At 40.2% G+C, this 12,023-nt stretch overlaps 1 protein-coding gene across 3 annotated transcripts in view; it reads right to left on the reverse strand.

The window, feature by feature from the left end:
* USP37 (ubiquitin specific peptidase 37) overlaps window positions 1–12,023 on the reverse strand; it is a 125,752-nt gene that overhangs the window by 33,789 nt on the left and 79,940 nt on the right. For 2 of the 3 annotated variants that reach the window (XM_025403914.1, XM_025403913.1), the window contains exons 15-18: window positions 9,595–9,712; window positions 6,665–6,744; window positions 3,053–3,217; window positions 610–675 (exon numbers count right to left, since the gene is read on the reverse strand). In XM_025403914.1, coding sequence (XP_025259699.1) covers window positions 610–675; window positions 3,053–3,217; window positions 6,665–6,744; window positions 9,595–9,712 — 429 coding nt within the window. The remainder of the gene's footprint in view (window positions 1–609; window positions 676–3,052; window positions 3,218–6,664; window positions 6,745–9,594; window positions 9,713–12,023) is intronic. The other variant, XM_025403915.1, reaches the window with a different exon arrangement.

The following is a 12,023-nucleotide window of genomic DNA, read 5'->3' on the forward strand; positions in this document are numbered from 1 at the left end:
TCTAATCAGGAACTCCTCTAGTAAAATCTCAGAGGAAATATATTTAAAAAGCAAACAAAAAAGGCATGTGCTTCCCTCCTTGGATAAAGTTTGGTCTTAAACAACAACAACAAAAAAAACCAGGGCATTTGTAGAATGCTTGCTTGTTTTCCTGTCCCCTTTCAAAATAACTCCTATTCGGTGTCAAAGAAGAATTTCCAGACTGGCTAACAACAGGTAAAAAATGTTTTGGGATTCTATGTCTATCTTTAAGGAAGAGTGTTTTAGACTAATAGGGGTAATTTTATCCCTTAAGTCCCTAGACTCCTATGTCCTTGTTAATTTTTAGAGTTTTAGGATGAAATTGTTACATATTAGCAATAATAAGTTTTTAAAGGTTTAAGACAGAATATTGAGAGGATGAGCTAACCTTGTGTCACTGATTAAAATCTGTTATATCCTTCAATATATTCTAAATCAAATTCAGGAAAGTTTCAAAAGTATAGATAATAAAGAGCATTATCATGCAAAAAGAAAAACAATAATGAAAAGGCAGGGAGGCAATCTTGGAGATTAGGGTAAGCCAAATCCTTAAATACAGATTTTGGGTACATAAGAAATATAACTCACTTTGAAGGTGTAGAAGGGCTGGTGATGCAGGAATTCACCATTTGAGAGGCTTTCAATGGTCTAGAACTATCAGAAAATTAGAAAATATATAATGTATACAAATGAATTATTAAAGATATATATTTGACTTATAAAATGAATTATTCTGTACTATAATTCCTTTTATGTCCTCTTGAAAAGCAAACAACTATAATACTTTTTAAATTACTAGCAATAGGCCAGGTGCAGTGGTTCACGCCTGTAATCTCAGCACTTTGGGAAGCTGAGGCAGGTGAATCACCTGAGGTCAGGAGTTCAAGTCCAGCCTGGCCAACATGGTGAAACCCCGTATCTACTAAAAATACAAAAATTAGCCGGGTTTGGTGGCGGGTGCCTGTAATCCCAGCTTCTCGGGAGGCTGAGGCATGAGAATTGCTTGAACCCAGGAGGCGGAGGTTGTAGTGAGCGGTGACTGCACTACTGCACTCCAGCCTGGGCAACGGAGTGAGACTCCATCTCAAAAAAAAAAAAAAAAAAAAAAGGCCGGGCGCGGTGGTTCATGAGGCCAGGAGATCGAGACCATCCTGGCTAACACAGTGAAACCCCGTCTCTACTATAAAAATACAAAACATTAGCCGGGCATGGTTGCGGGCGCCTGTAGTCCCAGCTACGCAGGAGGCTTAGGCAGGAGAATGGCGTGAATCCGGGAGGAGGAGCTTGCAGTGAGTGGAGATGTGCCACTGCACTCCAGCCTGGGCAACACGGCGAGACTCCGTCACAAAAAAAAAAAAAAAAAAAAAAAATTTTACTAGCAATAGAGGCCAAAAGAGAAAATGAAATACCATCTCTAGGCTCTCCTTGATCCAATAATCTAAATAGACAGCACTGGAAATGAAGTCAAGTGTAATACACAGGAAAAAAATAACCTGGAGAAAATCACTTTGTCTCAGTTCTTTTAAAGTAATAGCTCTCATTTATTGAGGACTTATTAGATGTCACACACTGTGCCAAGAACTCCACGTATTATCAACTCATTTAATGTTCACAACCATCCTATTGTTTTTCTTACAGACAAGTCAAGGAATTTGTGTAAGGTCTAAAAGCTATCAAATTGTACAGTCAGATAGCTTGGCTTCAGGCCTGTGATCACATAGAGTCTACACTGTTAGTGTGACACAGCACTACTGCCAGCAAGAGTAATAGCTCTACCAGCAGAAGGTAGTATGTACCAAGCAAAAACACACAAAGAAAAGCTGTGAGAGGAAAAAACCAGAAACACTTAGACTCTCTGGCCACATGCTTTTCTTAGTAGACCCTTGAGACACTAGTGTAAACTTCCACGAGACGTTGCTCTTTCAGACACTAACTGTATGACTTTAGGAAAATCATTTAATTTCCTTGGTCCTCTTGTATAAAATTAAGGGTTTGGACAAATATCTCTAAAATGTCTTTCATCTTTAAAGTTCTATAACTTTATTATTCCACCAAACTAGTGTTTGAGTATAGAAAAGAATGACATAACATACAGCTTCAAAGTAATGCAAATATGTAGAAAAAAGGGGAACACTCAAAGAAGTCCTAAGGTTTTCCCAGCATACATAATGAAGCAAAACCTAAAGTAAAGATTACTTCTTTTTTTCTTGAGAAATTTTAGTAGCCATTTAAGTTCTTTACACTGCTGATAATATATGAATGAAGGCATAACATTGAGTATAGGGTTTCTCATAACTGCATGTCCTGAAGAGTCAACTGAGGCATTTGCTAAAAATATTGATTCCTAAGCCCCTATCTCAGACCTACTGAAACAGAACTTCCAGGGAAAAAACACAAAAATCAGTATTTTTAGTGTCTAGGTGACTCTTATTATCACCTAAGTTTGATTTATATTCCCAAAGTATATCAAACTGTCTTCTAGCAGTCTAAAAAGAGCACTTCCTAAAAAAGCACCTCACTATGAAAAGCAACTAATAACTTTGGAAAAATTTTAAGCATTATCTTCAATTACTTCAGGCAGTGATTTAACACTAAAACAAAGTAAAGCAAAATTAGAATCTCCTTCTTGGTCTGATTTTTTCTTTTCCTTTTTTTTTTTTGAGATAGGGTCTTGCTCTGATCACCATTCACTGTAGACTTCATCTCCCGGGCTCCAGCAATCCTCCCACCTCAGTCTCGAGTAGCTGGGACTACAGGTGTGTGCCACCATGCTGGCTTTATTATTTTATTTTTTGTAGAGACGAGGTCATGCTCTTTTGCCATAGGTGGTTTCAAACTCCTAGGCTCAAGCGAGTCTCTTGCCTCAGCTTCCCAAAGTGCTGGGATTACAGGCATGAGCCACTGCGCATCTGGCCATTGATCTGATTTTATCTTGGGGTCATATTATGTAATTCAGTCATTCTTTTGATTAGATACTAAAGCCTTTCTTTTTCAAAAGGGAATGTAAAGACATAGTCTCTCAAGGACTTACATTGCCATATGTGCACTCCAACCAAGGGTAAAAGGTGGTTTTGTATTTTCAGTGCAATGAGATGACAGGGTCAGGTATCTTGGAATGATGACTTGCTGCCCAATCTTATTGTTAAGCGAGAGAGCCACATTGAAGCTATATCGTTTCAAATGGAGAATGAGGACCCTGAAAAACAGGAGATGACCACCTTACTAATTCATACTTAATACAAGTATCTCTTGTATAGTGAAATAGATCACTCTAACTATGGTAGATGACTTTTGATTTAAAAAATCCATTTGGCCAAACCAAAGACACATCAAAGAATATTTACTGAATACCTGTTAGGTAACAGGCATTGGGCCAGTTAATAAGCATACAAATAAAAACAAAACAGGGACAATGGTGGATTAGTGCAGTTTGGGTAAAATAGTTACAATGTTCCTAGAAAAAACACAAATAAATAAAATACAGCAGACAAGAATGTTAAATTTGGCATTGATATTGGGTTAAATCCTTAAATTATTTACTTCACTGTTACATAGTTTAAAAAGCAATAGGTTTTATATAGCCACTACTGGTAAAATAATGTCTATTAAAATGTTACATAGCTCTTATATTTAATGGTAAACATTAATTATTTCAAGATGATTTGATGAGAATTATTCTTTTATTTTCAGAAGCACTTTCTCTGTAGAAAGCTAAGGAGGAAATACAAAACGTTTCCCCATCTAGAAACAAGCTTTACAAAAATTTGCATGCCAAATCTTGTCTGTGGGTCTGAAAAGGCTTTTATCTCTTTAGAAGGACTGAATTCTTTATGGTTAAAATTGTGGTAACCTTTTCACTTCTCATACAGAACACGATCTCTGCTTGATGGATTAAATGTATTTCTCAACTCATAAGAACACTTTAAAAATTGAATTTCAAAAATCTTACGGGAATAAACTTCAGTTCCAGGCACACATACAAAAATATCTGATCTATAAAAAACTGTTTCTTACCATACATGCCTTCATCACAGAAGCCACAAACAAAAATTTGCAAATTGAAGTTATGGATTGTACTTCTCTTTAAAAAGCATGCTAGAACTCAGGATCTTCAAAAATTTGCAATTTGAGAGAATACAAGGACACAACTGATGTGGAACCAATGTCAAAATTAAATCTTGTGACTAGAATTTCAAATAACCTAACCAAAATAAAAGGTAATATGAGGCTACTCTGGACACACTGCCTATAGCGTAGCCCTGCTATGCACGGAGCAGTAAAAGGAAAAAAAAAAAAAAAAGTAATATAAAACAGGAAAATGATAGTCAAAATCATTGATCTTCAAAGATGAGGCCCAACTTTGTGAACAGATTTGATAATGATAACAGGCCCTTCAAGAATAAGAGTGGCTTTGAATATTAAACTGAACGAAAGTAGAACAAGACTAATCATCGAGATTTAAAGAGTGGCTTTGAATAGTAAATTAAACAAAAGTAGAACAAGACTAATATTGGGATTTGACAAACAGAAGCTTCTATCACATAAGTCTGGAATAAATTAACCTTTAACACAAGTGATCTACCAGGAAAAAAAAAAAAAAAAAGAAAGAAAAGCAAGGAGAAAAATTCCCCTTAGCATTTATTTTCCCCCCACTTGAAAAACCAAATAGCAAGAAAATGGGAAAGAGAAGAGATATCCAGCACGTGAGGTCAAAAATAGTCTTTTTAACTGTACACATGGTTTCCTTAGTGACAGCTGGTAACAACCAATTCTTTGCCTTAAGATTCTTCCTCCCACCTTCCTAGCCTCAAACCACTCACAAATAGGAAAGAACAGTCTCTTAAGTCAAAAATATAATATAAGTCTCTTAAGTCAATATAATAATACTGCTATGATTTATATACTTTAGGAGGCCAAGGCAGCCAGATCACCTGAGGTCAGGAGTTTGAGACCAGCCTGGTCAACATGGCACAACCCCGTCTCTACCAAAAACACAAAAATTAGCCGAGCGTGGCGGCGCATCCCTGTAATCCCAGCTACTCAGGAGGCTGAGGCAGGAGAATCGCTTGAACCCAGGAGGCGGGGGTTGCAGTAAGCCAAGATCATGCCACCGCACTCCAGCCTAGGCAACAGAAAGAGACTCTGTTTGAAAAAAACAAAAAACACAACATTTTTTGTAGAGATGGGGGTCTCACCATGTTGCCCAGGCTGGTCCTAAACTCCTGGTCTCAAGCAATCCTTCCACCTTGGCTTCCCAAAATGTTGAGATTACAGGCATGAACCACCACGCCCAGCCTTTATAAAGTCATTTCTTTAAAACCAGCTTCCTTGGCTGGCTGCGCGGTAGCTCATGCCTGTAATCCCAGCACTTTGGGAGGCTGAGGTGGGTAGATCACCCAAGGTCAGGAGTTCAAGACCAACCTGGTCAACATGGCAAAACCCCATCTCTACTAAAAATATAAAAAGTAGCCAGGTGTGGTGGCACACACCTGTAATCCCAGCTACTCAGGAGGCTGAGGAAGGAGAATCGCTTGAACCCATGAGGCAGAGGTTGCAGTGAGCTGAGATCGTGCCACTGCACTCTAGCCTGGGGGACAGAGCAAGACTCTGTATCAAAACAACAACAACAACAACAAAAAACAACAACAACAACAAAAAACCAACTCCCATTTTCTAGAAAGAAGTAGATTATGAAATGTAAAAGAACTAGTCTCTAGGGCCTAGGTTCCAGAAATTCCACAGTTACTGACAGAATATTGAAGCTAATAAAAGAAAGTAAAGCACTTTGTAGGCAAAGTGCTACATAAATACTTAATGTTAATAACAACCTTGGTGTTTGCAATCTATTCTTGGAAAGAACTAAACGCTGTCCTATAACCACATAATAATTTTTTGTAACTACTTCAGTTTTATGTTTATACAGAACAGATACAATATAAGTTAATTTCATTCCTATATCAGAAAATTTATCTTATGATTACAGGAAATTTACTAATTTATAAGATCCTCAGAATGAAGGAATGAACAAACTGCAAAAAATTACTCCCTATTTTATTCCTATGTACGTGTGTGTCTATAGCAGGTTTTTACTGAAAGTATGAGAATAACAGAGAAACACTACAGCACAACACAGGACAACAAATTATAACTGAATATTACACATTACTAAATTAAAAATTGACTAGTTAGTTCTTATAACTATTCCAAAGTCTCAGCAGCTGTATCCTCTATTGTCATTTTCTTGGAATTCTCAAGACCCTTTTTCTCTTCAATATTTGAAACCCTTTTCCTTCCTTTAAATATATATTTCTTTCTTTTGTAGAGATGGGGGTTTCCCTATGTTACCCAGGCTGGTCTTGAACTCCTGGACTCAAGTGATCCTCCTACCTTAGCCTCCCAAAGTGCTAGGATTACAGGCGTGAGCTATCACACCTGGCCACCTTTCTTATCCAAGAGCATTCTAGCTCTCCACCCTCTCTCTACACTCTGCACATTTCAGCTTTCCTGACCCTCTTTACCAATCCATTCTGGTAACCTTCATTTATTCAGTAATATTTGTATGAACTTTAAAAAGAAAAACTGAAAAGCAATTAAATGTACCTGTGAATTCTTTAGTCCATAGCAAAAAAAAAAAAAAAATTACCTAGGAAGCCTGTTAAATTTGTGCCTGACAAGAGCGCACTTTCCACCACACTTCTCACAAGAATACTCCAGTTCTTCGGCCTATAAAAAGAAGGAAAAATGAAGCATGAAGGTGAATCAGCATTAATATCTTCAATGCAAATATTTGCTCTAGTCTTATCAGTTCCATTAGTGGAATGACAACTCTGAACCAGTTTTAGAAATTCTGTGTCTAGAGCCACGAGCCTTACCAAATTAAAACCCAATCCTCAAAATATACTTATAATATCATGCCCCGTTTCAGAACTTCTAATTTCCTTTTTTCCCAAGAAAATATCTAAATTTATGATAGTAACTGACTCTAAAATAGAAGATTCTTAGGCTTTTCAGCCTTTTCCCCATGGATACATATGAATCACTACCAAGAGTATATCCAGATTTTAACATTTGGCCATAGCAGAGATAAGATCACCTTTACGTTAGGTAGAATTTCTTTTCTGTTAGGTGTAAACGCTACCCCTTTCACATAATGGAACTCAGTCTTCTCGTGACAGCCACTAAGAACAACTGCTTTAAAAGGATGAAAGATTGGGGTGAATACCATTACCTAGAGAACACCGAAACAAGAAATCCTTAAAAAAATTGGGGTAAAAATACATAGGAAAAATCTTAAAAGTCTATGATAATAACAAGAATAGTTTAAAAATGACTAAAAGAAAAGCAGAGTATTTATCTTTGGGTAGAGCTCAATGTTCACCATTTAATAAACAGATTTTGTTTGTTTGTTTGTTTTGACACAGAGTCTTGCTCTGTCAGCCAGGCTATGGGAGGGGCGTGATCTCAGCTCACTGCAACCTCCACTTCCAGGGTTCAAGTGATTCTTGTGCCTCAGCTTCCCGAGTAGCTGGGACTACAGGCATGTGCCACCATACCTAGCTAACTTTTGCATTTTCAGTAGAAGCAAGGTTTCGCTGTGTTGGCAAGGCTGGTATTGAACTCCTGACTTCAGGTGATTGGCCTGCCTTGGCCTCCCAAAGTGTTGGGATTACAGGTGTGAGCCACCGCACCCAGCCAGATTTTTTATTTTTAAATTTTATTTATTTATTTTTTTTGAGACGGAGTCTCGCTCTGTTACCCAGGCTGGAGTGCAGTGGCCGGATCTCAGCTCACTGCAAGCTCCGCCTCCCGGGTTCACGCCATTCTCCTGCCTCAGCCTCCCAAGTAGTTGGGACTACAGGCACCCGCCACCACGCCTGGCTAAATTTTTTGTGTTTTTAGTAGAGACAGGGCTTCACTGTGTTAGCCAGGATGGTCTCAATCTACTGACCTCGTGATCCACCCGCCTCAGCCTCCCAAAGTGATGGGATTACAGGTGTGAGTCACCACGCCTGGCTTTATTTTTATTTTTTATACCTTAGGAAGACAATCCTGCCAATTTGCTACAACAAAACAAGGACTGCTACTAGATAGATCAAGGGGGATTCTTGCAAATCTCCACTAGTTATAAGGACTGCTATAACAACAGTCTGATTATGCTCCAGAAACTTTTTCAATATCTGTAATTGTATATCACAGACACAAATATGTATCCACAGCTTTGGATAAACATGACTCTTCCTTCCTGTTTCTAATAGGGTACATACAACCTTAGAAAAAGCAAATAATTTTTTTTTTTTTTTTTTTGAGATGGAGTCTCGCTCTGTCACCCAGACTGGAGTGCAGTGGCTGGATCTCGGCTCACTGCAAGCTCTGCCTCCCGGGTTCACGCCATTCTCCTGCCTCAGCCTCCCGAGTAGCTGGGACTACAGGCGCCCGCCACCTCACCCGGCTAGTTTTTTGTATTTTTTAGTAGAGACGGGGTTTCACCGTGTTAGCCAGGATGGTCTCGATCTCCCGACCTCATGATCCGCCCGTCTCGACCTCCCAAAGTGCTGGGATTACAGGCTTGAGCCACCGCGCCCGGCCAAAGAATATTTTCTTATTCTGCAGATCTTAGGATACCAACTTACATGGTATCTACAGTTTTAATTTCATGTTACCAAATTTTAGAATATGTTACATCAAATACTTTAATATTTGTTTACAAATAACAAACTACTTTTTTTTTTGAGACAGAGTCTCGTTCCATCTCCAGTCTAGAGTGCAGTGGCGTGATCTTGGCTCACTGCAACCTCCCACTCCCGGTTCAAGCGATTTTCCTGCCTCAGCCTCCTGACTAGTTGGGACTACAGGCACAGGCCATGATGCCCAGCTATTTTTTGTATTTTTAGTGGAGACCGGGTTTCACCATGTTGGCCAGGATGATCCTGATCTCTAGACCTTGTGATCCACCTGCCCCAGCCTCCCAAAGTGCTGGGATTACAGGTGTGAGCCACTGTGCCCCGCCAACAAACTATTTCTAAGGTTGTCTAAATGCTGGCTATTGAGTTAAATTTATAATCTATTTAATCAATTAATTTTCTTTTTCAATGAGTTATAATTAGATTTATCAAGCTTTTAAAAATTATTATTATTTTAAAAACGTCTCATCTGTTTTCCTCATGAATAATTTTGTTGAAACTCTGCCAAAACCAGGTGTGGTGGCTCACGCCTGTAATCCCAGAACTTTGGGAGACCAAGGTGGGCAGATCATTTAAGGTCAGGAGTCGAGACCAGCCTGGCCAACATGATGAAACTGTGACTCTACCAAAAAATACAAAAATTAGCCAGATATGGTGGCATGATCCAGCTACTTGGGGAGGCTGAGGTGGGAGGATTGCTTGAACCTGGGGACAGAGGTTGCAGTGAGCCGAGATTGTGCAACTGCACTATAGCCAGGGTGACAAAGTGAGACCCTGTCTACAAAAACAAAAACAAAACAAAAAGAAACTTTGCCTTGAAGAAACCAACTTCAAATACAACTATCAATGATATAAAATTTAGTTATGTGAAAATACAAAAGATATTATTTACCCTAAAGAAAAGATCAAGAGAATCTTGAATTGAACGAGGAGGGAGTGGTTTTTTCCTACGAGGAAGGTCAATAGAGAGGTCATTAAACTGTTCTCTTTTGGGGATAATCTCTCCACATCTGTAAGAATAAAATGAGACATGTAAGCATTCAGACCAATACACAAGAAATACAAATATACATGAGAAACACTGTTCTTCCACAGAACTTACGGTACTGACACATTATCACCAGGCAGAAGAACTATATACATTTAAGACTTTTTTCATGCTTACTTTAACCCTTATTAAATTAATACAGATAAAACCTCAATTGCAAGTATTTAGTACTTTCTTTAAAATGTTTTTTTTCTTCGTGAGATACAGTTTCACTCTTGTAGCCCATGCTCAAGTGTAGTGGTGCGATCTCGGCTCACTGCAACCTCCGCCTCCCGGGTTCAAGCGATTCTCTTGCCTCAGCCTTGCAAGTAGCTGGGATTACAGGCATGTGTCACCATGCCCTGCTAATTTTGTATTTCTAATAGAGACGGGGTTTCTCCATGTTGGTCAGGCTGGTCTCGAACTCTCGACCTTAGGTGATCCTCCCGCTTCAGCCTCCCAAAGTACTGGGATTACAGGCGTGAGCCACCATGCCCGGCCAATTTTTAAACTTTATATAAGCAACCCCCAAACTTTAAAAAACTAAAGTATAGCATAATACACAAAAGTGAACCTGTTGCAGGTAAACAGCTTGATAAATTATCAGTTAACACATTCATCACCACTCAAATCAACAAACAGGGCCAGGTGTGGTGGCTGGCGTCTGTAATCCCAGCACTTTGGGAGGCCAACGTGAGTGGATCACCTGAGGTCAGGAGTTCAAGACCAGCCTGGCCAACATGGTGAAACCTTGTCTACGAAAAATACAAAAATTAGCCAGGCGAGGTGGCGCGCGCCTGTAATCACAGCCACTTGGGAGGCTGAGGCAGGAGAATCACTTGAACTTGGGAGGCGGAGGTTGCAGCGAGCTGAAATCATGCCACTGAACTCCAGTCTGGGTGAGAGAGCAAGACTCTGTCTCATAAAAACACAAACAGGGAGGCTGAAGCAGGAGAATGGCATGAACCCAGGAGGCGGAGCTTGCAGTGAGCCGAGATCACGCCACTGCACTCCAGCCTGGGCGACAGAGCAAGACTCCGTCTCAGAAAAAAAAAAAAAGAAACAGAACACCACCGTCAACTCCCTAGAAGCCCCCTTGCACATACCCTTTTCCAATCACTATCCTCTTTCCTTCTCCCAAAAGATAACTTTTTTTTTTTTGAGGCGGAGTTTCACTTTTGTTGTCCAAGCTGGAGTGCAATGGCGCAATCTCGGCTCACTGCAACCTCTGCCTCCCGGTTTCAAGTGATATTTCTACCTCAGCCTCCTAAGTATCTGGGATTATGGGCGCACACCACCATGCCTGGCTAATTTTTAGTATTTTAGTAGAGAAGGGGTTTCACCATGTTGGCCAGGCCAGTCTCGAAACTCCCAACCTCGTGATCCACCCGCCTCGTCCTCCCAAAGTGCTGAGATTACAGGTGTGAGCCACTGCACCTGGTCCCAAAAGACAACTATTATTCTGTCTTCCAACACTATAGATGTTTTGCCTGTTTTTGAACCTTTTATTTTTTATTTTTTTATTTTTTGAGACGGAGTCTCGCTGTGTCGCCCAGGCTGGAGTGCAGTGGCCGGATCTCAGCTCACTGCAAGCTCCGCCTCCCGGGTTTTTACGCCATTCTCCTGCCTCAGCCTCCCGAGTAGCCGGGACTACAGGCGCCTGCCACCTCGCCCGGCTAGTTTTTCGTATTTTTTAGTAGAGACGGGGTTTCACCGTGTTAGCCAGGATGGTCTCGAACTCCTGACCTCGTGATCCGCCCGTCTCGGCCTCCCAAAGTGCTGGGATTACAGGCTTGAGCCACCGCGCCCGGCCTTTTGAACCTTTTATGACGGAATTATGCAATACATTTTTAGTTGGCCTCTCTTTTGTTCGGCATGATTGTAATATTTAACTACGCTTGCTGAGCATGACTCTACTGCATTTTTGTTGTTGTATAGCTTTAATCTGTATGAATATTCTACAATTATCCATGTTAATACTGATGAGCATTTAGGTTATTTCCAGTTGTTAGCTATGTAAGTAATGCTTGAAAAATTCTACATGTTCTTGGCCAGGCACAGTAGATCATGCCTGTAATCCCAGCACTTTGGGAGGTCGAGGTGGGCAGATCACAAGGTTAGCAGATCACGACCATCCTGGCTAACATGGTGAAACCCCATCTCTACTAAAAATACAAAAAATTAGCCGGGTGTGGTGGCGGGCACCTGTAGTCGGGAGGCTGAGGTAGGATAATAGCATGAACCTGGGAGGTGGAGCTTGAAGTGAGCTGAGATCCTGCCACTGCACTCCAGCC

This window comes from Theropithecus gelada, chromosome 12 (assembly GCF_003255815.1).
Source record: "Theropithecus gelada isolate Dixy chromosome 12, Tgel_1.0, whole genome shotgun sequence".
Lineage (NCBI taxonomy): Eukaryota > Metazoa > Chordata > Mammalia > Primates > Cercopithecidae > Theropithecus > Theropithecus gelada.